Source organism: Leiobunum rupestre, chromosome 3 (genome assembly GCF_980474605.1).
Source record: "Leiobunum rupestre chromosome 3, qqLeiRupe1.1.hap1, whole genome shotgun sequence".
NCBI lineage: Eukaryota > Metazoa > Arthropoda > Arachnida > Opiliones > Sclerosomatidae > Leiobunum > Leiobunum rupestre.
The window spans coordinates 32,408,548-32,436,504 of record NC_143386.1 but is presented as its reverse complement, the minus strand read 5'-3'; the positions used below and the strand labels follow the sequence as shown (position 1 = coordinate 32,436,504).

Here is a 27,957-nt window from a genome sequence, read left to right as displayed (position 1 = left end):
GGTCATCGAATATAGCCATTTATCAAACCTACGTCGCGTGTACAACTTCCAAATAACCATATATTATTTTATAATCTCCACCGTCAAGTAAAAATGGACACAAATCATGGTGCCATAATGAAGAATTATTGAGTCAGAACTTAAAATTGGAAATATTTACCTTTCTTGAAGGTAGTTATTTTAAAACTCGAGATTGAAAGCGTTGGTTTAGCATTTAACTGATTATACATTGTTGTTATGCCAAGTAAGAAATTATTATTTTCTAGGAAAAATATATATTATCAGCATTGTGATCATGGAGCCTTGTGACAGGTCGTACTTAGGGGTACCCTATGGTTGCTTAAGGGAAAGTTGAAGATTTAAGCAAGAATTTATCTATAGTTTGGTTTGAAATATTACACTATAGAGCCGAAATGAGATTAGCTTAAAGCTGGTTTCACACTCGACGGAAAATTAGCAGCGTAAATTCGAAGTTTCATTTAAATCAAGGAGGTATTCCTTGATTTAAATGAAACTTCGAATTATATTAATTCCTGCGTAATAATAAAAATTAAATTATCTATGTTAGCAGCGTAAAGTTGAACGTTAGCGGTATATCGAATGGGAATCAATTTTCAGCTCGGTGTTTCTTATCGTCTTTCCGGCATATTTTCCGTCGAGTGCGAAACCAGCTTAATTCTTTAACTTTCAACTGTTAAGGCTACATTTGAAAAAAAAAACACTATTTGAGCTTTCGATGGCACAACTACTGGCGTAAGTAATGCACTCCGACGATTTGAACCCTGTGAACCCAGTATTTAGGAAAGACAATATTAGCACCACCCAAACCCCTTTTTATTATACACTGATCTTGTTCACTTTACAATGACAGCCTAACATTAAGCTGCCAGTGCTACTATGGTTCCTCCAATTTGTTCATTTCCAATAAGATAGTATGAGCAAGTTCACATGCTTACTGAAGAGTGGAAAATGTTCCACATCTTGAAGGTTCTGCAGCAATTCAACAAATTGGGTGAGAAATGTTTTCGCCCCATCCACAATATTCTTAAACAATTGGAATTTTATAATATTTAACTATCGTTTCGAAGGGATTCAATTCGGAATTCAAAGTACTATCGTCGTCAGTCGGTTCTTCCGCTGTTTCGTCACTAGGTTTGCCGTTAGTAGGTTTCACGGCAGTGCCTGGTTCACTGGCTGATGACAAGAATAAATTGATTCAATCTTAAATAATTTGATTAAATCTTAAATAATTTGATTAAATCTTGAATAATTTGATTAAATCTTAAATAATTTGATTAAATCTTGAATAATTAGATTAAATCTTGAATTACTGGTTTTATAACAGGGAATACCTCTGCTTAACCCGGCTCTTAACTGTATAATGATTGAATTGAAATTAAACTACAGATAAATGTATTATTACAGGGGGGAATTCATGAATGTATGTTTAAACGGCATTTGAACGGTGAACTCGTGGGTTAGTGCTGTAATCGGTTAACGTCAGTCTCTTCAATTTATTACCTTTATCCTCCAACAGATGTTTCAACGCCACTTACCTCTACAGGTATACATGAATCTCTGAAAGGATTACTCCACAAATTCATAATCCAAAAATATTATTTGCTTGGTTTTCGAGATAATATTAAATTCTTTTTAAACATGTAAATTATTAAATGTTGCTCCGTTGCGGAGTGTAAAGTTACCACGATTATAAATTAAGCTTTATTTAATTTAACTAATTTAATTACTATTTAATCATTATACAGTACAGGAGTGTTCTAAGTAGATTTTCTTCGGGCGGCAGTATCAGTTTGACGCCCCCGAAAAACTGGTCTTGGGAGCCAAACGAAATATTTAAATACAAATTTACCATTTTTCCATTGACGCTCATAGAGGGTACGGTCTGACCACCATTTCCGCTTATAATGGGTACAGTATAGGAATATGGCGGCTACTACCATGCTTAGGTAGTGTGGACTAGCCTTAGTTTTTTAATATTTTATTAAATTTGTACCACCAGATTTAGCAGAAATTTGGGGTACCTGGTGTTAACGGACGATTCTCTTGGCAAGCTGAAAATCCCCCCCTCCCACCACTTGACACTGTAAAAATACCGGCATGCATTGCGCGAGATAGTGGCGTACTCTTGTAATCTCAAGCGTCTGGGAGGCAGAGTTTGTGTATGACCGTGTGAGGACGACCACTCATCCCCCAACGGGTGGTTGTCATACTTCCGCCACGGGTGTCCCGTCCCTATCCCCAAGTATCCCCAAAACACACATCTCACACCTGATTAATCAGATGGACGAGCGGACTGAATTGTCCCACCCGTCACAATCGCTCATAACTAGTTTAAAAAAAGGTAGACGGAAAAAAGCCTTAAGTAGCTGAAGGTGGTCTATTCTATTTCATAAATACAATAACAGTTGTTTCTAGACTGGCTCTAGTCAACTCTGTGAATTTTGTTTTCCAAGTTATTTTATTTAATAATATTAGCGAATGATGTCATATTTAGGAAACGCGTTTATGGTTTTTAGTTATCTTAGTCTAGTCCACAATTTAAGTTTATTGATTGTTAGAAAATATAAACTTTTAATAAAAAAATTATACGTAGGATTCGGTGACATAGGAATGCTGAGTATTACCAAAAATAAATAGACATTGGATGCAAAGTTCGTGCCGGGTAATCTGTGAAACTACTTTATCCCCTTTCTGCGGTGCCGACCCCCTTCGCGGATCGTTACAAATTTAGGGCATTACACGAGGTACATGTGAAAACTGGTTTTAAAAACGTCGCTCTCCGCGAAATAGCTAGCCTCCAATCCAAAATTTAATGTTTTAGTTGCGTTATAATAATGAAAAATTCTAGGAGAGTTATAGAGTTTATTATTAAGAATTATTCTGAAGACGATTTCTTAACAATTAACTTATTGAAGATATGGTTTCTCAATTTAAATTGTTGAAAGAAAAGTACGAGGAGGATAACAACGGATTTTGCCACTAAGCCTAGGTCTAGCTTATCAAAAAATTCTAACGCTTTGCTTTTTTTAAAATGTCTTAATTTTTTTCACTTTCAACGAGTTCAGTTTGAACTCCAGTCGTAAACAAGTCTTTTACGTAAAAATGACATTGACCTGCCTTGTTTTTAGGCATCAATGCCAATTGAGTTGGGGGTTTTTTTTTTATCTATTTAGACCTTAAAATTAAGCGGCCGACCGAAAGAGCTTGTAGGAAATCCCGCCAGGTTGTTTATCATCGCGAAACACAACTTTTACAAATTTCATCATTACCTAGGAACGGCCAACTTCAATAACGATAACTATCGAAGTTGACGTATCCAGGTAGCACCTGGTTCTTTTTTTAGGACTACCCCACTGGTAGCTGAGCTTAAAATTTTAACCGTTTGCTAACTAGGAGGTTAGCTGAAGCTTCGTTATGAAATATAATCGATTTCAATTTTAACCTTATTATTTACATTATTTTTTAATCTTGAGGTATTGTTGCTTTATAAATTGGAATAAGTGTGACTTTGAAATAATTCTAAATAATTTTTCCATGACAAATTATAACTTAAATTCACAAAATTCAACTCTACAACTTCAAAACACTTTTAAGCCTTAACAAGAATGTGCGCCTCTATAAAAAATATTTTGATTAGATGGCGCTTCGATCTTAGGCCAACGTAAACGCGAGCATCATGGGTACAATACTCTACCAATCGCAGCCAACTCTTCTTGAACCCCTTTCTTAATGGTCTTTCATATAAATGCAAATTTTGCTAGGCATTCTTACCCACCTTTTAACACAGCTTCTCTCTTACAAGGTCTTCCTTTCCTTCATTTGCAACGAGCACGCATCCCTTAATGATTAAATTTCAAATAAGTGTGTCCGTTCCCTTCCTGACGCGTGTTAAATTTTACCGACAGATACATTTCTAGAATAACCACACATTTTTCATGGACTGTATAAGGCCATAAGTGTATAATATTGTTACATAAGTATGACACTTTCTATTCTTCACACGCAAACGTTTTACTGAGAGCTATTCACAAGACAGACTGCATTACGGGCTTCGTCGCCGTTTTGCGTCCGCTCGCTAACGCGTCACACGTAGCCTTTGACAGTGCCTCGCTAGGGGGAGATTTCCTTCTTGCGAAGACGTCACTCCGTTACTAGCTCTCAGTCAAATATTCCCCAAAGTGACAAACTTATGGAACAATATTATAGACCTATGATAAGGCAAGGTGGTACCTTGGGTATTAGCCTAGCTGATTATTAGTATTATTAGTGTGTGCCATAGGCCACTGCTAGACAATGGATTTGGAGATCTAGGGCAGAGATCGCTCAGATAGATAATATCGCAGCAGCATTTTAGTTTGTACGAACGACCAGTTGATGAAAATCGTGTTGGGAATTTAGCGTGCGTACGAGGCAGTGGCGTTGTCAGGGTGCACAGAAGGAAGGGGCCCCCCCAGAATCGTATGCTTGTATATACAATGGTTTTTGTTTTTGTTTTGTTTTCCCATTGTGTGTCTCGCCCCCGAAAAGAAATCCTGGCTACGCTTTAGGTACGAGGAATTGAATGCAGTCTTAATCATCTCATCGAAGCTTTGGTACTTCACAGAATCATAATCTACCACGATACCAAAGACGCTCCTTTCCCTAGAACTAACAAGCTGGCAAGCCTAAATATACATATCCTCGGAAGAGTTTCTTATTTTCATTGAAGCGTAACATGTATCCCAGACAGACAGACCCACAGACAGACACGGTGATAGTAAAACCCCTCCTAGGGGACATAATCACGGTAGAACAAACTCTATATTTTTTATTTTGACTGGGAGTTTATAGAAACATCTATTTACCAAATCACAGTTTATTTTACCTTCATTTTTTAACTTTACAATTAATGATTTTCGACTGTGACGGTCTTGACATTTAACCTGTTGGTGCCTCTAACTAGGGTTGCTCCAATTTGTTTGTTTCTTTCAAGATTCCCTTTAGGAAATCGCGCAATTGCTGAAAGATTGGGAGCGGGATCAATTGATGAATCTTCTCCAGGATTTTGTCGAATTGGGTGAGAATCATTTTCTCTGTTTCCGCAATGCTCTTCAGTGGTTGGAAATTCAACGCATTATTAACCATCGATTCAACGCTATTCAAGTCGGATTTCTTATTATCATCGTCGTTGGTAGACTCGGCCGCTGGGTCGTCGTTTGTATTTTGTCCGTAGGCTGAAAACAAGGAAAATCAAGTATAAGTACTCTTAATATAATTTAAGCGCGTTTCCCAAAGAAATTGAAAAGTTTGGTAATATATTGGTTGTTTGTTATAAATCTAATACTGTTTTTGGCACAATCAGCAAATAATCAATTATTGGGTGATAGAGAGTATGAAAATTAACTTTATCTTGGACATAAATGAAATGACCAGTGTATTAACCCAAGCTTAGATCTTGAGGGGTCCTGTGCCAAAATAATTGTGGTGGCCAGGTTAGTAAAGTTAGATTTTTAGCTTACTCTTTAGGAATTAAAATATGATATAATCTTTCTGGAATTATCAAACCTTAAAGTAAATACAGGGCGATGATATATCTTAAATTGTGTTCAAGAAAACGCCTCTAAAAACCTTTCTTTATAGGCGCTTAAATAAACCAGTCTCTGACTGTCTTGTCCCCTTGTTGAACAATGCTGCCAGATCTATGCATAGAAAATTCTCAGCTTTGGCAGTATAAAGAGAAACCATAGACCAACCGGTTATTTGTCCAGTCGGAGCAGCAAAAAATATATAATCGGGTATGAATGATCTTTTATTTAAAGGACTATTGTCCCTTAAATTCCCCAAATTTTAGCTCATCTTCCCTAAGCACGGCCCTGAACACCTTATCAAGTAAATTATATAGAAACGCGTCGTATAAGAAATAATTATAATCAACGAAGGGTTTTGCCAAAGTGAATAAGGAATTTGAATACATTAATGTATTAAAACCCAATAAATATTTCGCCAAAGAAACTGTGGAATTAAAAGTAGACTTACCCACGACGAAGACGGCCAACATCACAGCCACGATTATCAGCTTCATTTTGATTTATGTTTTCAGTCGAACACGAGGCAAACTAATGATTTAAAGGATGTTCGCGTCATTCGTTATAGCATTGTACGGTACTTAGGACAGCGCTCATCAACTGCACCCACACCGAACACGTGGATTGGTTGCAATCCTTCAGGGAGTCAATCATCAACGTTCTCGTAAGATGTTGGCCGACATTTTAATTAATACATCAAAAACGGCTGTAATTAAAATTAACATTATAATCATCGGTGTACTAATAATTTAAAGCTTCAAGCGTAGAATCTTGACAATTAAATTTAAATTGATCATCGCCTTAGTCACTTTGAACTACCTTTCGTTTTCAATGAAACTTTCACGCGAGCAAAATCCAATCGTTCAAGCTATTTGACATATTAATTTTACTATTATTTTAAACGTACATAGGTAGCGTGATTTGCCACTACGAAGTTATGAAAAAATATTTCGTTTATGATTACTGGAAGATATTTAATCCTTTTTAATCATCAATTAATTTAATAAATCTAGAAAGAGTTTTTAATAAATTATTATTAAAATTTTTAATTAGTTATTAAATATTAAGTCGCTTGATGACTTAGGCCTAAGGTGGTGCCTTGGGTATTAGCCTAGCTGATTATTATTATTATTATTATTAAACTAAACTAAGAAATCCCAAACAATTATCAATTCTTATCTCCGCGAAGCACGAGCGATATTATGTCCCTTCTGTCGTCAGAAGAGGACATCCAAGACTAGAAGTTATCTACAGTAATCCACGACAATAAATTAAGATATGGGCTTCTATGGATAATCTAAAAATCAACCAAAATTTCAAAAATGTTTGTTTTTACCATTTTCTAATAGGTGCTCCTACAAAAAACAAGAGGTCACGAGTAATTGATTTTTCCACGTCACTATCTTTAGTTATAGAGAGCACGCGCTCGAGTCTATAAAGATTTTGGAATTTGAAGTCCACGTGCGAAACGCGCGTGCCAATAAAGTACTAAAAAGCTGAAGCCCGTGACGCAGATAAAAAAATTTATACTTTAATTTTTTTTGCGAATGTAACTTATAAAACATTTTACTTAAAATCTAGTAAAAATAATTTAATCGTGGCTAAAATTATTAAATTACAACCAAAATTATTAAATTACATCCAAAATTATTAAATTACATCCAAAATTATTAAATTACATCCAAAATTATTAAATTACATACAAAATTATTAAATTACATCCAAAATTATTAAATTACATCCAAAATTATTAAATTACATCCAAAATTATTAAATTATATCCAAAATTAATTACATCCAAAATTATTAAATTGCATCCAAAATTATTAAATTACAACCAAAATAATTAAATTACAACCAGAATTATAAAATTACAACCAAAATTATTAAATTACAGATAGCTGTTTTAAATTATAAAATTTTATTTCAGATAATATTTTTTTTATGATAAGCACCAACAATTCTGGTATTAAAGTAAACCACCGATAGGTTTACTGTTTATTCTTACCCTCGACTCCTGCCTTCCACTCCATCCCCGTTTAGCCAGGGCCGGCTCAAGAAATTTTATACACCCGGGCAAGGGGGATTTTTGGCGCCCCTTTTATTTTGAGACTAAATTGAACTACCCGCCCCCCCCCCCCCCCGGTAAAAAACATAACCATGTCCATGTTATAAATTTACCGTTTTCATAACAATAAATAATCCCTTTAATCACTTTCTCAATACTTTGTGTAAATAAGCAAAATACTAGTCTCAAATCCATGGGTTTAAAAAGAAACTTAGATATAATATTCTTAACCCCAAACGTACTTCAATACCTAGGGTCCCTCCTACAGGCTACCACTCCTAAAAGCATATGTAACATAATTACTCATAAGTATTATAACGAATATTTAGGCGCTTTAACGCGACTACTTGTTTCCTTAAATGTATTAGAGACCAATATCCACCCCGGCCAGCTAATTCCGCGAGGTCATTGTTAAAATATGTTTTCCAAGATAGGGAATTTCCAAAGAATATCCTTTTTTGTTATTCGCTGGCTCTCAATAGTATTGTACCCCCTGAAACGTCACTGGCTCAAGAAAAGGTTTTCCCCATGTTTTACCCCTTTGCTAATTTCCGGTACCCCTGGTACATTCTCGATGCGGTTGTGAAACAGAGAACTAGACGAGATGTTAAAAACCGAGAATGCGCGGGAAAATGCAAGATTGTGTCGTGCCATTCGATGCCGAAAGGTTGTGGAATTGAACTCGGACTAGCTGTAATAGATTGAAGGTTTCCGCGTTAATACGTGTAGCTATGAATGCCGTTAAAAGTACCATCGTGGACGCGCGATGAAATTGGACGCTCGCCATACTATCCAACCGGGAACCCCGACCATGAAGAGCAGGACCGATGCTAAAATCGCCCGGTCATCCATCAAGGAGAGCCGCGTGTCCGTGATCACCAAAGTCTTCGCCACCGAGAAGTCACTCGCCGAGAGATAAGTAGAATGAATTTCTAAGAACAATAGAACTTGAACGCTATCGCCATAGAGTCTTGTAATAGAGCATAGTAGCTAAGTATAAGACTATAGAGCAATAGAGCGTTTTCATTAAACGATTCGAATCATTCCCCTTTTAATTATCCTGAGAGCCAGTAGACGTAGTCCTGTATATTTTAAGTATTTAGTGTGTTTTAAATAACTTAGTGTATTTAGTATTTAACCGTACTACAATTTTTAGTATTCAATTAAACGTTTCTTAATTTTCATTTAAACTCGTAGTATCCTTGATTATTAAATTTAAATCATAGGTTTAAGTGTATCATTTAGATTAGATTAAATCCTTATGTATAGTAATTTTTAGTTTAGTCTAATTTTAAATGCTAACGGTATATAATAAGTTGGCCGGGGCGAAATATTGGGCTCTGACCATAAAATCGTTACATTTCTGGGGGTCCGTAACCGGTTTTGAACAAACGACCAGTTTAATTAATTTTTTTTTTACAAATTAAATTTGTACTTTTTAAATTCTTTTTATATCTCAATATTTCGAGGCTTATTAGTAATGGCGTCCTGAGAGCCGTTGCACTTTCTATATTCAAAAATTTTCCCGCCCTTTGGTAGGCTTGCCTTTGTATTTTTGGGTATTTTCCTAAGTGGATGAGTACCAATAGCGACCTTTCGAGTCATACGCCTTGCGACACTTGTCTTCCCGCCGCCGGAAAAGATTATTGTTGTTCACTTTGTTGGCGTGCTTTCCAGGCTATTGCGCGTACAAAGCGATTAGAAAATCGTACCCTACCCAAACTGGCACCAGCAGAGTCCGTAGCTGCCACTATGGCCGGGGGTAATTCAGTCACCTCAGGGGGGACTAACGCCAATGCCGACGGTAGCGATGCCACTAGCCCCGCCAATATTAGTAGAGGGGATTTAGCTAGAATAATGGCCGAACTCCAAGATCTCCGCACGCAGCTGCAGAACGTCGGGAGGGGTGGGGGTCCGAATTCTACTGGATTAAACCCCCCGCCTCCTCCGCCGCCTCTTCCTAGCGGACACCTGCCGAATTCTTGGGTTCCTAACATTCCTATCCCTACATTTTCAGGACGGTATACCGAAGGTACCCCGAAAGATTTCCTATTAAAGGCAAAACAAATATTTTTAAGTAAGGGATTACCGGAAGATATTTTTATGAAACATTGGGTGCCATCTATGCTGGAGGGTCCCGCCCTAGAGTGGTGGCTAGCCCAATCTCACGTTAGAACTTGGGCTCAGTTCGAATTTTCCTTAGTTGACGAGTTTTCGGGTCACGATAGTGATAATTTTTCAATGGCCCAAATTATGAGTCGCCGTCAGCAACATGGCGAAACGGTTAGCGCTTACATAGAGGACATGCAAAAACATTTTACAGCCTTACGCAACCCGTTAGATGTTTCGACTCAAGTTAGCATAGTGTATAACAATTTAAACTCGCAACTTAAAATTTATTTAGCCACTAAGGTGTATCGTTCCCTTCGTGAATTGTTATCAGATGGTATTAAAACCGAACTAGCTATTCAATCGTCTCGTTCTTTTAAGGGGTCTAATTACATTCATAGTGCCACGTCCAATTCAGGTTCGCAGTACAGTTCCGCTAGTACTACTTCCATAGTTTGCCACAAATGCCGAAAAGCGGGTCATAAGAGTCCAGAATGTCCCGATGTAGAATGTTTCGAATGTAAACAAAAGGGGCACGTTTCCAAAAATTGTCCCGCTAAAAAGGGCCGTGGGTCGGGAAACGGGCGAAGGGAAGGGTCAAGCGGGAGCCAAAACTCTTCCTGGCAGCAAAAGAAGTAGGAGGCTCCGTTGATAGTGGAGATTGCCACGTGATGAACCAGTCCAACCCTATTCCAAATTCTCAGCTTAAAACAATTAAAATTAATTTAGGTCCAGTTTTTACTTTCGGTATTTTAGACCCTGGGTCCTCGTTCACTCTGTTAAATTCAGATTTTAAGTCCAAATTAGTAGAGACCGGCTGTTTCATTAATGAAAGCCGCTATAATTTAAAAGTAGCTGATAATCGTAATTTAAAAACTGAAGGCTCAGTACAAGTTAATTTTTCTCTCCCTGGTAGGACTGTTTCTCACAAGGCGTTATTTGTCGATAAATTGGCTTACCCTTGTATTTTAGGTGTAGATTTCTTATGTAGTTTTAATATTTGTGTCGATTTTGGGGATAACTGTTGGTTTTGGGGTGATACACCCACCATAAGGTACCCATTCGGGTCCGATACGACTAGTCATGCCAATCTATTTTTAGTTTACGATATTGATCGGGACGGATTAGATTCCGCGATTCAAAACAATACCCTTAGCGATAGTGAGAAAAATAGACTTCGCGATACAATTAACCCCTACGAACACGTCTTCTCCTTAGTTCCTGGAAAAACAAACACCGCCTGTCATTTTATAGACACTGGGGATAGCTCTCCCGTAGCTTCACCTCCTTACCGATATTCTCCCGCCAAACAGGCGGAAATTGATAAAATTATAGACGAGATGTTAGATCTCGGTCTCATTGAACCCTCTAATAGCCCGTGGAGTAGTCCCACGGTTTTAGTTGGTAAAAAAGACGGGGGGAAGCGCCTTTGTCTCGACTATCGGGGTTTGAACAAAAGAACTCGTAAAGACCGATACCCTTTACCATTAATAGACCTAGATATTTTAAGTCGCATTGGTAAACCAAAATATATCTCAATAATGGACTTGAGAGCGGGTTATTGGCAGGTTCCTCTCGATCCCGGTTCGAGAGATCGCGCGGCCTTTATCACGCATAGGGGGCTTTTCCACCCAACAGTCTTAATGTTTGGCCTCACAAACGCGGGAGCTACGTTTCAGCGAATGATGAACGTACTCTTTTCTCACCTTCGCGACGCGGGCGTGATGGCGTATTTAGACGACTTAATAATTATCTCGGACTCTTTCGAAGAGCATTTAGCGACATTAGAAAAAGTTTTACAAACCCTATCTAACGCTGGGCTTACGGTAAAAGCTTCTAAAACCAAATTTTGTCAAGAGGAAACGGTAATTTTGGGGCACCTAATAACGCGTCGCGGGATTCAAGTTGATCCATCTAAGATAGAAAGCGTCAAATCATACCCCCCTCCTCGCAATGTTCGTCAATTGCGAAGCTTTCTCGGTTTAGCTAGTTACTATAGGAGGTTTGTGCAGTCGTTTTCGCACATAGCTTCGCCTTTAAATCACTTGTTAAAGAAAGACGCGAAATTTATTTGGGGGGAGGATCAACAAGCTTCCTTTGAAAAACTTAAATCCGCTTTGACATCCGCGCCAGTTATGAGTGCACCTAATTTCGACAACCCCTTTGTTATTGTAACCGACTCCTCAAATTACGGCTTAGGCGCTGTGCTTCAGCAATACGCTGAAGCCGGCAAAAAGGGGCCCATGAATGTTATCTCTTACGCTAGTCGATCATTGAACCCCGCCGAACGAAATTATTCGGCAACGGAAAGGGTTACTGTTTATTCTTACCCTCGACTCCTGCCTTCCACTCCATCCCCGTTTAGCCAGGGCCGGCTCAAGAAATTTTATACACCCGGGCAAGGGGGATTTTTGGCGCCCCTTTTATTTTGAGACTAAATTGAACTACCCGCCCCCCCCCGGTAAAAAACATAACCATGTCCATGTTATAAATTTACCGTTTTCATAACAATAAATAATCCCTTTAATCACTTTCTCAATACTTTGTGTAAATAAGCAAAATACTAGTCTCAAATCCATGGGTTTAAAAAGAAACTTAGATATAATATTCTTAACCCCAAACGTACTTCAATACCTAGGGTCCCTCCTACAGGCTACCACTCCTAAAAGCATATGTAACATAATTACTCATAAGTATGCCACTAGCATTATTTCTTCACTAACGGTTTGTTTCACAGATATTGCGTCATACATGCCCTTCGTAATATTTGATATCATATTTTATGTCATATTTGACGTCATCGAATCTCAAATGCCGATAATACCGTCGCCCAAATAGCTTTACGTCTGATAAACCGACGGCCATTATTTTAGTAAACAAACAGGTTTGAACAACCAAGGCTTGGGAGCTAAAATATAGTGTCAAGTTCTGTTAATGTAATTATTTTGCCAATTAATGAAGTTCTCGGAGACTCACGTACTAAAATAAATTTGCATTGTCAAATAAAAGAAGCAGGTTTATTGGAAAAAATAGTTGAAATTCAGGTTGATCTTTTCCGGGGCATCTACAAGGTTGGAGTCTTTGCAGATTCTTTTGAGCCTAGGCCTAACTCTTCTAGGCTTGGTATGGGATTTAATAACGCTGGTGGAATATCCCACTTCGACTACTTATTTCATTTTCGGAAAGTGATCTCTGAACCGAACCGTATTGGTCATTTTCATTTTATTTTTCTAAACTACTCAGTATTTAACTTCATCCGCACAAACCGAGCGAGTTTATAAATTTCAATAAAGCTACATTGGGCTGACTAAAATTCCGACGCAAAAAATTCCTTCTCAATTTAGAGGTTTTCCATTGGCTTAAATAAATATGTTAGTAGCCAATAGTGTGACTCCCAAAATTACTAGGATGAATAAAAAGGTTAAAATCTAACGTAGTCCACCTTTTTACTGGTTCGTGGTGAAACAAACCGTTAGTGAAGATTTTTGAATTGAATAAAGGTACAGTGGCATACTACTGAGCAATTATGTTACATATGCTTAAAGGTACGTCTCTAAAATATTCATATAAAGACAGGATATAAGCCAAATTCTCTTAAACCAAAGAATAACAAACTTTGTTAGTCCTGATGAACTAGCTCTATAGTCTGTATGAAACGTTTGGCCGGTTTTGGGCCTATTTGATAGAACGCTTTATTGCTTTAACAACTTAATTAAAACAGTATTTGGCGGGATTTTTTAAGGCCTACACTTAAGAACTTTTTTTAAGCTGTCGCTTTATTTTCTGCTTCAACGGCTTCTCTTAATTTCCTTTTTTTATAATCTTAATTCAATTCAACGTGTCTCTAATTAATATCTATCTAACTAAAACTATTTAACTGAAACTAATAAATGGCTTTCTGCGCGTGCGCGTAAAATAGAAGTGACTAACGCTAACCACGGACACACGACAGATTAAGGGGGAAGAATACAGTAAAAGCCTCTTTTTCGTTCAACGTTTAACATTTACATAATTGAATTATATTTTTATTGATAATTCTGTTCCTGTTTCTCGACCTTTTGGAGTCGCACCGGGATCTCCGGTGCCAGCTGTGCCCGTTTTATGTGGACCGCTGTGTTCCCGTCGTTCCCCTTTAGGAGCTCTCTCCAAAGGGTATGACTCTTTACCTACGTAGGTAGGGTGTCGGCTGGAGTTGCTATAGCATCCACTCTTAATCCCACGGCTGTGTGTGAAGTGAGGGTTGGTCCACCCATTGCTGCACCTTCTGCTGGGTTGAGTGGTTTGCGTCAAAGGTGCAACCATCAGTAGTAGGGTACTACTACCCGAGGGGCTAACCACTTCCCGTAATCGGTGTTTACCCTAACTGTAATCTTCGGTAATCTTTTGAACTCATTTGTAATCCCGTAATCATTTGTAATTTTCGTACTCATCTGTAATCACGCGTATTCATTGGAATTACCCCGTACTTAATTACTCATCTGTAACAATTTTAAAGATTTGGGTTGCCTGTTTACTCATCGTAATTATTATGTTCTCACCCTAATCATTCTGTACTCATCGTAATCGGTCTGTACTCATCGTAATCATGTGTACTCATCTGTACTCATTATTGATTACGTAATTGGTGTACAGGCAAATGCTTACTGGCTAGCCCCTCGCTGGATTTGTCACCTGTCCGGGCTTGGGGACGCTGGCGTAGGGCACTATGATGATAGGCTTCCGGTGGTATGGCCCCTGTTGCTAGGTACACCGGGCTAAAAATTCTGACACCCTTCTATTCTTGTACTATCGCCCAACCACTTTTTCTTCTTCATATTATATACCCTGGTTTATAATGAAAATACCAGGAAAATGCTTTATCCGTCAGAACTATGCACCGTAATTTTATGGTTTATTTACTATTGTAAAAAAATAGTCGCAAAAAACGTTCATCGACGATGTTGGACATTTTGGTTGGTAAAACAGTTTGTATTTCCAATTAGCTAAAGATTTTTCAAATTATGTTATGCTTTCATTAAAATTTTTATAAACAAATCCGATTCTTGGTAAACCAAAAAGGCTCACAACTCAATTTCGGCGCCCCTCTCAAACCGGCGCCCCGGGCAGTTGCCCGGGTTGCCCGGCCCTTGAGCCGCCCCTGCGTTTAGCTGTTTATCCCGTACCCTATCGTGTAGCATTGCGCTATATATTCGATCGCTAAGACCCGATTTTACACTTCAAATTTGCAAAAACATCGCATATCGACACTTTTGTATACAGTACGGTCTAGAGAACAAACTACTTATCGTAGGTGAAATCGGAAAACACCATTCGATTTCAGACATTTCAATCCTCAGACTTTGCTATATTTCAAGTCAATTCCAGTTAATTTTAGTTAGTAAATCACAGGAGCGGATCCAGGCCATCAAGTAAGGAGGGGCGATCAAAAGTCGTCTGCTATTTCTTCACAAATTTAGTTGGCAGGTATTAAAGTAGATGGCGCTATTGTTTCTAAGCTCGAAGCCTATATGGAGCGTGAAAATGTAACGTGGAGCTCTCATTTTCGTTTGCTTAAACGAAGTACTTTCTACAACTAGAAAGTCTAGTATACTCTAGTCTCTATAAATATATTTCAATAACTTCAAAAATTGTTATGTTTTTTCAAGTATTCTAGGGGGGGGGGGGCGATCGCCCCATCGCCCCCCCCCCCTCCCTATGGATCCGCCCCTGGTAAATCATCGAATACAAATTCAGTTAATAATTTATCAGCTCTAAAAACAACCGGCTAGAGATAGAGTGAGCTTTTCGGGACGGGAGAAAGGGGAAGACGCGGGGGTGGAATACTTGTCTAAGAGGGAAAAAGGGCCGTGATTGGCCCTTTCGCTTTTAGCACGCCAGTCGCAGAGTTGCCATAAGTTATTATTTAGTTTTTAAATCTGATAGTGCAACGTTCAAGGTATTTATAATAATATTTATTTTCCAAAAATTACTTTGGTATGTTAAGCCTTGGTACAATTATTACATAATTAAAAAGGCTTCAGTAAAATTGCAAATAAATAAAATAGGAGTCGAGATGGATTTTTTTTTTGATGATACCGTGATTTCCGTAAATTCTACCCTACATAGCACTTATTTTTTAGAACTGACAAGGAAACGGTAAATTAAGACTCTCGAATGAGCTTATATTGGTAGTTAGACTATAGTATATATATTATTTTAAATATTTTGAAAACGACTACCGCAAACTGCGTAAATTACTTAGAATAGCCCTTTAAGAGTATTCCTAAGGGCTATTCCAGCGTTTAAGTTTATTTCCTACCGACTGAAATAATCCGGGACCGCAATGCGCATGCGTGTTAGCTGAAAATTCATCGGTGTTCCGTAAGTCACTAGGGAAAATTAAACAGAACTTGAAACGCTGTTGTGAACTTTCAATATCTGTCCCTTCTTAGCCGTAACATTTACAAGAATAAACACGGTTTTTTCAGTTCAGAGAACTGTTTTTTTATAACTCGAATTATTAACTAAATTTTGAATTAATAATATTTCAATTATTAATATATTCATGAATGTCAAAAAAAATATTTTCGAATGATAAACTAGATTTACCTGTAGATTAAGTACGTGCATTACATACACGTAACTAGCGCTGAAACATCTGTTGAAGTTGTCAGCAAAGACGTTAGACAGTATAGCTATCCAAAGGGGACGAGAAACAAGCGAAATTGTTTACCCCTCAGTGGCACTGTGTACAGCTCGTAGAGTTCGTACCAATGCACAATGATAGCCTAACAATGGAATAAAAAACGTCCAATTTTAGCTAACTTTAAACAATGGAAGCTTTGACGATTTTTGGTCCCCATAGAAATAGAAATTGCCTATAATTGAGGAGATTGAAGGTGTACAGCACTATTTATCTTTCAAAGCTTACTTCCGTGGACCATTGCGCAGACATATTTATTAATAAATATATGGACGAAGTCTTCGGCAAGCCACTTCGATTGTTTCTGCATTTTGCTATTTACAAAAATGTCTTCCAATACTTAATGAATAATTCGATATTTCCCGAGATTTCTTCAAGTACTTGTCAATAGTTCGGACATTTTTCTGTCTATCCGATATTTCTTAATTTTTCCACATTTTCCATGATTTCCGATATTTCTTAATTTTTTCCACATTTTCCATGATTTCCGATATTTCTTAATTTTTTCCACATTTTCCATGATTTCCGATATTTCTTAATTTTTCCACATTTTCCATGATTTCCTATATTTCTTAATTTTTTCCACATTTTCCATGATTTCCGATATTTCTTAATTTTTTCCACATTTTCCATGATTTCCGATATTTCTTAATTTTTTCCACATTTTCCATGATTTCCGATATTTCTTAATTTTTTCCACATTTTCCATGATTTCCGGTATTTTTTAATTTTTTCCACATTTTCCATGATTTCCGATATTTCTTAATTTTTTCCACATTTTCCATGATTTCCGATATTTCTTAATATTTTCCACATTTTCCATGATTTCCGATATTTCTTAATTTTTTCCACATTTTCCATGATTTCCGATATTTCTTAATTTTTTCCACATTTTCCATGATTTCCGATATTTCTTAATTTTTTCCACATTTTCCATGATTTCCGATATTTCTTAATTTTTTCCACATTTTCCATGATTTCCGATATTTCTTAATTTTTTCCACATTTTCCATGATTTCCGGTATTTTTTAATTTTTTCCACATTTTCCATGATTTCCGATATTTCTTAATTTTTTCCACATTTTCCATGATTTCCGATATTTCTTAATTTTTTCCACATTTTCCATGATTTGCGATTTAGATTTATTAAATTGTGCAACGTATGTTTCCAATCATTAATATTTTCGCAAAGCACTCGCATTTTTGGGTAACCGATGAAAATAAAAAAACAATAAATTTAAAAATAAATACTATAAAATATTTAAATTAAACTCCAATGTTGAAAATGAAACACGATAGAAATAATCCATAGAAATTAATAAAATAATGAGATAAGAAATGCCTGGAAACACTACTACAAAAAAACAATTATCAGGATCTAATAATTGTTAAGTCCCCTGGAAAACGATAAACAAAATCTTGTGCAGAAATAATAATCCTAATCAAATTATCTGGAATTCCCCGAACCGCTTCAATGACGTTTTTGTGCGAAATAGATACCAGAAATAGACTATTCTAAATCATATTCCTGGTTCAAAGGAATTTAAATTCGATGAATTTGTTAAACTTAAATGAAGTAGAATTAATTTCAATTTTAAAAAATCTTCTCGAGGGCTCGACAATATTTAACCCAAAATTATCAAACAAGCCGCTCACAATATTTTAGAACCCTTGTTTTCAAAACAAGATGTCACAAATATAATATTTGAATATGGAGGCCCCCTATTTCAACTGTTGAGAGTAACTTACTTATCAGCCTAGCTATGCCCATCGCTGGTGCCGCCACTGTATGGCGTTAGTAGATCTGTACTGACTTCCCGCCGACCATGGAACCACAGTCAACCAATCTCAGTTCGTTTTCCAGAGACCATCGGAGGGCAGCTGTTCAAGAACGGACGGAGCACCGCGAAAGACAAGAGATGGTTTCCAAAAGTAATTAATCTACCGCTTATCAAGAATTAAGGCTACTTTAAAATGAATCTGGAATTTTAAAAATTTCTCCGTGGCACTCGTTCATTTGCTAAAGAGGGAAGCTACTCAAAAATGAAGATTGGCAAAGCGATTAAGTCAATCCACTTGGTGACTGGACACTTATTAAAATCCGGGTATAAAAGGAGTCCCAGTGGCTGACAAAGACACATTCAGCCTTCACCTTTTGACATTACCAGTCTTCAAGGAAACCTCCAATCCATCAACATGAAGTCTATGGTAAGTTAAAACCTTCGCTTTAATAAATGTTCTGCCTTAGCAGTTACAATTTACTGTGAAAATATTTGGATTTTTAAGAAAGTATTAAATTTTCTCTTCCTCAAATAGATCGCCTTGTTAGTTCTTGTGGCCTGCATCTTGGCCGTCTGCCAGGCCGCTGGCCTCGGCTACGGAGGGCTGGGACTGGGTCACTACGGAGGAGGCTACCCAGGAGGCGCCCTCATCGCCGGCCCATCCGGCCTCATCAGGACCGGAGGACTCTACAACGGAGTTCCCACTTACGGCCACGGATACGGACGACGCATTTTTTACTAAACCCAGCCGCCATCATCTTGGAAAATGCCTACACCCATTTGCTGTCCATTTCTTTAGAGCATCTTCGTTCCCAAACTAAACTATTTTCGTATAAAAATGTATATAAATAAATGTTACGTTTATTTTCACAACCATCCTGAGTGTTTTTTAATAAGCCTAAATTTTGTTTACTTGGGGAGAATGAGAATATGGAATCGAAACGCGTTCTGGCGCGTTTCCTTCTTTAAGTTCATTCAAGACGTCAGTTTTAGATAACAAATTAGATTCAGGACTGATTGGATTTGCTTAGGAGAAGGAGCTTACTTTTCGAGGAGACGGCGGATCAGGAGCGAATCCAAACATCTTCTCAAAATATTCATTATCCTGAAGTATAAATTAATACATTATTGAGTATTCGAAGAAAGGATTCATTTATACAGGGTGTCCACTTATAAACGAAAAACATTTTTTTGGAAAATCTTAAATTTATATGGAAAGTTCCTCGTGCAAGGGGATATTTAACGGTGTAAATTTCAATGACCTTCAACCATGTCTTCAAGGTCATTCTAAAATTATCTCTAGATCCGTTTACTTTGTCGGCTTCTTATACGTCAACTTTGATGGCGTTCAAAGTAGTTGAACTTCAAATTTGACGAGGAACAACTTTCTAATTGGAAGCAAATCTCGAAACAAAACGGTTTTCGAGATAATTTTGCGATGACCTTGAAGACGGGGTTCAAGGTCATCCGACATCTCATTGAGAAAATTCGTTAATTTAGTACAATCTTTTTCTTAGTTATTTCCACTTTGTTACGGTTTGTTTCAAAATTGTTTCTCAGTGGTCCGCTTATATCTACAATTTAATTTCCGGGCTTCTAATTGGTCAACTTTGGTCGAGGCAAGTTATTTGAACTAAAAGGGTCAAGGGGAACTACACTCTTATTGGAAGCAAATATGTAAGCCAAACGGTTCAAGATATAGTTTTTGAAGGACCTTGAAGACGTGGTTCCAGGTCATTCAAATTTATACTGATAAATGTCCCCCGGCACGAGGAACGTGCCATAGAAATTTCCGAAATTTCCAAAAAAAGGTTTTTCAGTTATTAGTCTTGGTTTGATTCAAGTGGACACCCTGTATAAAGAGATAATCATTATATTCCGTTCCAATTTGGGCTCCTCCCCTTAAACGTCAATCATCATTGGTTCCCTAAAACATTCGCGTGAGTGACGAGTTAAAATTCCTACCTCTTTTTGTACATTCCCCTGGTTCATGATGCTCCCAGACTTTAGGAATATAATCATTCTCTCTATATCCTTTCTTAATATACTCATAGAGGAAGTCATTCAGGACGGCGCCAACAGTGTGAAACGTACAAATCGTTTACTAGCTTTTACTCAAAATTTAACAGAGTTTTAAATAATGTTTGTAATTTGTACATAAAATACTGCTTAAAATAGTATTAACAGTTTTATTTAGTAACAAATCAGCAAGTGGTTTTTAAATTCCGGTCAATAGGTTTAAATTCTTAGATTTCCGATATTTCTTAATTTTTTTCTACATTTCCAAGATTTCCAATATTTCTTAATTTTTTCTACATTTTCCAAGATTTCCGATTTAGATTTATTAAATCGTACAACGTATGTTTTCCAATCATTAATATATTCGCACAGCACTCGCATTGTTGGCTTACCGATGGAATGAAAATAGCAATTAAATTAGAAAATAAATAATATAAAATATTTAAATTTAATACCAATGTTGAAAATGAAACACGATAAAAATAACCCTTAGAAATGAGATAAGAAATGCCAGGAAACAGTACTACAAAAACGATTATCAGGATCTAACAATTTTTAAGTCCCCTGGAAAACGATAAACAAAATCTTGTACATAAATAATAATCCTAATCAAATTATCTCGAATTCCCCGAACCGCTTCAATGACGTTTTTTCCGGGCCGAGAAATATGGATAAAAAAATAGACTATTCTAAATCATTTTGCTGGTTAAAAGGAATTTAAATTCGATGAATTTGTTAAACTTAAATGAAGTATATTTCAATTATAAAAATCTTAAGACCGACTCTCCTCGAGGGCTCGACAATATTTCACCAAAAATTATCAAACAAGCCACTCACAATATTTTAGACCCCTAGTTTTCAAAACAAGATGTCACAAATATAATATTTGAATATGGAGGCCCCCGATTTCAACTATTGGGAGTGACTTAATTATACGTTACAATAACTCAAGTAGGTAGCAGCCGAGCCCTGTCCATCGCCGGTGCCGCCACTGTATGGTGCTAGTAGATCTATACCTGTGCCACACCAGTCAACCAATCTCAGTTCGTTTTCCAGAGTCCACCGGAGGGCAGCTCTTCAAGAACGGACGGAGCACCGCCAAAGACAAGAGCAGGTTTCCAAAAGTAATTAATCTATCTCTTATCAAGAATTAAGCTACTTTAAAATGAATATGGAATTTTAAAAATTTATCCGTGGCACTCGTTCATTTGCTAAAGAGGGAAGCTACTCAAAAATGAAGATTGGCAAAGCGATTAAGTCAATCCACTTGGTGACTGGACACTTATTAAAATCCGGGTATAAAAGGAGTCCCAGTGGCTGACAAAGACACATTCAGCCTTCACGTTTTGACATTACCAGTCTTCAAGGAAAACTCCAATCCATCAACATGAAGTCTATGGTAAGTTAAAACCTTCACTTAGAAAATACTATTTACTGTGAAAATATATGGTTTTTAAGTATTTTTTTTATTTTCTCTTCCTCAAATAGATCGCCTTGTTAGTTCTTGTGGCCTGCATCTTGGCCGTCAGCCAGGCCGCTGGCCTCGGCTTCGGAGGGCTGGGATTGGGTCACTACGGAGGAGGCTACCCAGGAGGCGCCCTCATCGCCGGCCCATCCGGCCTCATCAGGACCGGAGGACTCTACAACGGAGTTCCCACTTACGGCCACGGATACGGACGACGCATTTTTTACTAAACCCAGCCGCCATCATCTTGGAAAATGCCTCCACCCATTTGCTGTCCATTTCTTTAGAGCATCATCGTTCCCAAACTAAACTATTTTTGTATAAAAATGTATATAAATAAATGTTATGTTTATTTTCACAACCATCCTGAATGTTTTTTAATAAGCCTAAATTTTGTATATTTGGGGAGAATGAGAATATTGAATCGAAACGCGTTCTGGCACCTTTCCTTCTTTAAGTTCAGTTTTAGGGATCCGTTAGATACCGGGGTGACAGTAGCGCCGCCAGGATTTTTTTCCAAGTAGACACCGACGAATTTATAGGCCCCCCTCTACGCAATAACTTCAATCGATAATTTCACGTTTTTTTCTTTTAACTAAACTCTCCGTTTTGAAAGAGTTCACTGTGTTTCTTATTGCAAAATTATGTGAAGCTAAAATTAAATTATTTTTTCACTTTTCCCCCAGTTTAACCATCATTTAGATATCGAATATCCCCAATTCCAATAATCCCTTATTTTAAATATTAAAGTCGTTTTACTCAATGAATGACACTCTGCGATTAGAGCTCCTCCCAAATTCATCAACCACTTACATCGGATGTTCATTAAATGATTCGATAAATCTCTATTAATGGATTATGTGGCCAGGTTGGAAAGTCTATCATCTCACATTGTTGTCCGTAGACGCGTTTAAATTCTATTCAAGGAACTGAAACTCCTTTCAGAAATAGTATTGGCCACGGGAATACACAGAACAACTTTATAGTACTTAACTAAGTCGGGAAAGCCACCTACCATCGTCATTAGATAGTGATAACAGTCTGTTACGCTTTTCAAATTTTTCGATTTTATTAAATTTCTGGCTATTTTAATTTGACCTTTCAATGAATCTAGTTCGAAATTAAAGCGAGTGTATATTTGGCAGTGGGCTAGGAGGTCATTTTATACGAGAAAGTTTTCCGAGTCGGGGTCAGACGCAGTTATTCCTTTAATTAGGCTATTATTTTCTAAAAATCGGTTTTTCATTTCTGATATAAGTTTTTCGATTATTTGGTAGTAAGTTGATCTCAACTGTTCATTTAAGGCCTTTGCTTCAGTGTCTCGGTTTCCTGTTGTACACATTATCACACTATGATTTAGTCTTTGATTTGGGATTATTTTTGGTTTTCTTAAAGCTAAAGGTGCAGTGTTGCGATCGGGAACCGTGATAAAAACGGATTCTGCTAACTTAGAAGCTTCGTCCCAAATTAAGTCGAATTTTTCGGGGTTCCTTACTTCCTCTAAAGTAGTTATGGTAGCTTTGCAAATAGCGATAGCTTCAGCTAGAAGGAATCTCGAACTTTGTAAATATTCCGACAAGGAGTTGGTAATACCTAATATTTCAACTAAAGCCGTAATCAAAATCAAGTTAGTGAAGTTTTTGTAATTGCAACATGTACCCTCGACACTCGGCAGCTTCTTTGGGCTTACCATTATCTACCAAGTTCTCCAATGCTAATAGAACAGAATCAAATCTAGTTCTGAAGTAATGAAGAGCTTTTTTTGCTCAACCACCTAGTGGCGCAGCTTTGCGGCATTTTAAGAACTATTCCGTATGCCCAGCTCTTTTTGAGAATTATCAAAACATTTACTCCTAATAACTGAAATGCTTTGGAAATTATAGATCGCTTGAACTAGTCCGAGTAATTCCCTAACCGCGACTATATTGGAGCAGCATTCAACGAAAACTAAATTTAAACGATGGGCATAGCAATGGACGTACGGACAATTTCCATCTACTGCCTCCTCTATTTGAACCCTCACCCCTTTTTACGTGCCCACTCATTACACTGGCCCCATCATAAGTCTGAGCAACGCAATTTTCAATTTTCAGTCCATTCTCCGTCAAAAGGGTAATTATAGCCAAGCTGATGCTTTCAGAGTCGAACTTATGCAAATCTGTGTATGCTACAAATCGCTATACTACGCCAATTTCCTTTCTAGTATACCTAATGCAAACACTCAGCTATTCTACTCCCGCATTATCTCTAGTCTCATCGGCAATTACGGAAAAGAAACCACCTGATTCATTAACCTCCTTTACCATCATTCGCCTAACAAAATTTCCACTAATGTTAATCAGCTCATTTTGGACAGTGCTATGTATGTATTTAGCATTACTTTCGCACTTGGCTTTTAAGTCGGGACAATTTCTCTTTAATAAATCTAAAATTTCTACGAAATTGCCCCTGTTCCCATTTTCATCGTCCGACCTATGCCCCCGAAGAGCGAGATCTTGTTGGGCTCACAGTACTATTATCTGCACGTGAGCAACGTCTGTTTTATGATTCTGATCAACCTGACATACTATTGAGCCTCGAGATTTCGATTCCAAATAGTCTGAATATTTTTTATAAGACTGTTGGTGTAAAGATTTAGTCGAAGTAAAGTTTTCTTCGAACTTTTTTGCCATATTTTTCCAGTCCGAAAACCCCTGAATAAATCCCGTATTTCTGCCACCTAAAAAATGCCGACAACAAAAACAATAAACTTTATCGTTTGCTACAGAATATTCGAGCATTTGGTATTTGGTGTACCAAGAAGAATTGAAGCCTCGGTTTCTACTACCCATTAGGGTTTTGGAAAAAGACGCGAGGTCAGGTTGAACAGGCAGACAATCCTTATCTAAACTAATATCTAAAGCAGTTAATCGTCTTACGTTTGAATTGTCTATCTTAGAGGATTCAGCCAAAATTTCCGATAACTCAGAATTTAGAACTACCTCCTTAGCCGGACTGAAATCGACATTGGATAAAACATCAACAACATTTTTTTTACTGTTTTCAGTCTCTCTAAAACCTAGAGTTTCCCCTGAATTCAGTTTATTTATTTTAGCTGACGGTTGAAGAAATCGTTCCATTGCGTCTTTCTGACTACTAACTATGCTCGCTTCTCTCTTACATTTTTGGCGTTTTTGGGCCCCCGACATAAGCTTTCGGGAACTCATTCTGGTTTTCGTTTTAAAAGTGAAAACTCCAGATATTACGCCTTTTAAAAATGGTACCCCTATAGTCTTGAAAAAAAAACTAGTTTTAAGAATGGTACCACCCTCGGCACCACCAATAGTTCAAAATATCTAGCTACTAAAAGCTTGAAAAAAGCCAACTAACTATATAAACTAGCCCGAAATGTTTTTATTTAAAACAAGCGCAATTTAAAACAAGCGCAGTACGGCTTATTTAAACCTCTAGGAGGTAGAAGTCAGCTCTTGCCAAAAATATTAAAACAAAACAGACACCACTAATATAGGTTTGTAAAAAAATAACTAGGTACTAAATAAAAAGCTTGAAAAAAGCCAACTAACTATATAAACTAGCCCGAAATGTTTTTATTTAAAACAAGCGCAGTACGGCTTCTTTAAACCTCTAGTAGGTAGAAGTCGGCTCTTGCCCAAAATATTTCAACAAAAAGGACACTAAATTAACTGACTGAGAAAGACTCAAAATGTAGAGAACTGCTTTGAAGAAGCGCACAAAATGAAATGAAACTCTGGTAAAAATAATGTCTTAAAGGGACTGGAAAGTTGTGTTTTGAAATCGTCTAGTGACGTGGTATCTCCACGGCGCTGGAACGGAATCGGAGCTAATTTATAAGAAAGTAAAGGAACGGAATGGAATCGGAGCAAATTTCCGAAAAATCGTTGTAAGGGAACGGGATCGGAGCAAATTTCCGAAAAATCGTTGTAACGGAACGGGATCGGAGCAAATTTCCGAAAAATTGTTGTAACGGAACGGGATCGGAGCAAATTTCCGAAAAATTGTTGTAACGGAACGGGATTGGAGCAAATTTCCGAAAAATCGTTGTAACGGAACGGGATCGGAGCAAATTTCAGAAAAATCGTTGTAACGGAACGGGATCGGAGAAAATTTCAGAAAAATCGTTGTAACGGAACGGGATCGGAGCAAATTTCAGAAAAATCGTTGTAACGGAACGGGATCGGAGCAAATTTCCGAAAAACCGTTGTAACGGAACGGGATTGGAGTAAAATTTTCCAAAACCTTTGTAAAGGAACGGGATCGGAGCAAATTTACGAAAAAAAAACGTTGCATATTGAAGCATTTCTCTCTTGGCTGCTGATTGGGTCTCCCACTTTTCCAGACAGTGAGATCATAATCCCCCTTCTTCACCGGCTCGTGGGAAAAATAACTGCAACTGAAGCCTTTTTCTCTAGGACTACGTTGCGTACATCAATGTGCAGAATCGAAAAAGGTACAAAGGCCGTTTAGCGAAAAGGGGGGAATAAATTGGCGGGGTGACCCGGCTTGCGGTAAAGTTTTGGTTTTACATTTAATTCAATAGAAATAATAATTGTTTCTGTAAATTTCTGTATTCAGGAAAATAAAATATTTTTTTATCATTTTTCAAGACTATAGACTCTTAAACGCGCCTTCCCAATCGACCGCCCTTACCTAACAGTCAACGGGGAGGGTGATGAGAAAACTGGTTTGGGGGGATGAAATTTATGCGGTAGAGGGCTGGCTCGTTGGTTGTCTGTACGATATTGGCGGTGCCCAGTAAACGTTTCTAAAAAGAGTGTATACTGAGGGAAAGCAAATAATAAAACGTGAGCGGAAACTGAGCATAAATATTAAGTAATAATGTAATATAGACGATTAATGAAACTGAGCGGAACACGAACGGAATTAATATCGGAGATACAAACGGAGCGGAAACGGACGGAAAATATTGACGATAAATGAAACGGAGTGGAAACGGACGGAAATAATGGGCTAGAAATTAACCGGAGCGGAAACGGACGGAAATATTAGGCTAGAAATAAACCGGAGCGGAAACGGAGAGAAATAACGGACGAGAAACAAAGCGGACCGAAAACGGACGGAAATAGTAGGCGAGAAACTAAACGGACCGGAAACAACGGACGAGAAACAAAGCGGACCGGAAACGGATATACGTACCATACCGGGAAACAAAACGGAGCGGAAACGGTATGGTATTTTCGCTGTTCTGCTGCAGAACTTCTGCAGCTCTCTATTTCCAGCCCCTTTAACTTCGTTATGATAAGAGTGACCACCGGCCTTTCGAACACGTGACCCAGTGGTCGAATCACAAACCCCCAAATAAGCTGGAGCTTTCCAGTTTTACCCCCATGGTGGAGGCCCACCCCTTTAGGAGCCGGGAGTAGTGGCGTATTCCTGTAATCCCAAGCGTCTGGGAGACAGAGTTTGTGATGGCCGTTTGAGGAAGACCACCAATCTCCCAACGGGTGGTCGGAATACTTCCGCCACGGGTGTCCCCACGTATCCCAACGTTGGCGTGGCCGTTACACATATCTCGCCCTGATTAATCAAATGGACGAGATGACTGAATTGTCCCACACGTCACAATCGACTAAAAGAAAATAAAGGCGGATCAGGAGCGAATCCAAACATCTTCTCAAAATATTCATTCTCCTGAAGTATAAATTAATACATTATTGAGTATTCGAAGAAAGGATTCATTTATGCAGGTTGTCCACTAATAAACGAAAAATATTTTTTTGGAAAATCTTAAATTTATATGGAAAGTTCCTCGTGCAAGGGGATATTTAACTGTGTAAATTTTAATAACCTTCAACCATGTCTTCTAGGTCATTCCAAAATTATCTCGAGAACCGTTTACTTTGTCGGCTTCTTATACGTTCTAACCTCTCTCCGGTCGGAGCGTTTTGGTGATTAGATGGTAATTATTCAAATTTGATATTAATTGTCCGGTGTTATACGCTCCCACCGAAAATGATTATAAAAGGGGAAAGGGAAAGGGGAGGTTGTGGAATCTCGGACGGAAAAACAGTATGATCTCAATCAAAATTCTCTTTATTAACCCTTTTTAACAAAAATACACTTTATCAACAATATAATGGGGACGTAAACCCAAATAATGAAATAAAACGAGGGGTCCTGGCAAAATCTTAAAGGGAACTTACTCTTTTCTTTCGGTTCTCGGCCTTAGTGACTGATAGCTCGGGAACTCACAGGTAAAATGGAAATTT

The 27,957-nt window shown here is 37.7% G+C and overlaps 2 protein-coding genes across 2 annotated transcripts; one reads left to right on the top strand and one right to left on the bottom strand.

Annotated features, from left to right (window-relative positions):
• Window positions 1-4,860: 4,860 nt before the first annotated feature.
• Window positions 4,861-6,974, bottom strand: LOC149951508 (uncharacterized). The gene is made up of 3 exons (XM_090170089.1): window positions 6,922-6,974; window positions 6,037-6,116; window positions 4,861-5,234 (listed from the first exon to the last, which is right to left on the bottom strand). Exons 2-3 carry the CDS (start codon window positions 6,080-6,082, stop codon window positions 4,960-4,962), a joined length of 321 nt encoding a protein of 106 aa, XP_090026215.1. The 5' UTR covers window positions 6,083-6,116; window positions 6,922-6,974; the 3' UTR covers window positions 4,861-4,959.
• A 2,254-nt stretch (window positions 6,975-9,228) lies between these two features.
• LOC149951507 (uncharacterized) lies at window positions 9,229-18,967 on the top strand. The gene is made up of 4 exons (XM_090169566.1): window positions 9,229-10,282; window positions 10,327-12,074; window positions 18,590-18,652; window positions 18,761-18,967. The coding sequence occupies exons 1-4, from the start codon at window positions 9,229-9,231 to the stop codon at window positions 18,965-18,967; spliced, it is 3,072 nt and encodes a 1,023-aa protein (XP_090025692.1).
• The last annotated feature ends 8,990 nt before the right edge of the window (window positions 18,968-27,957 follow it).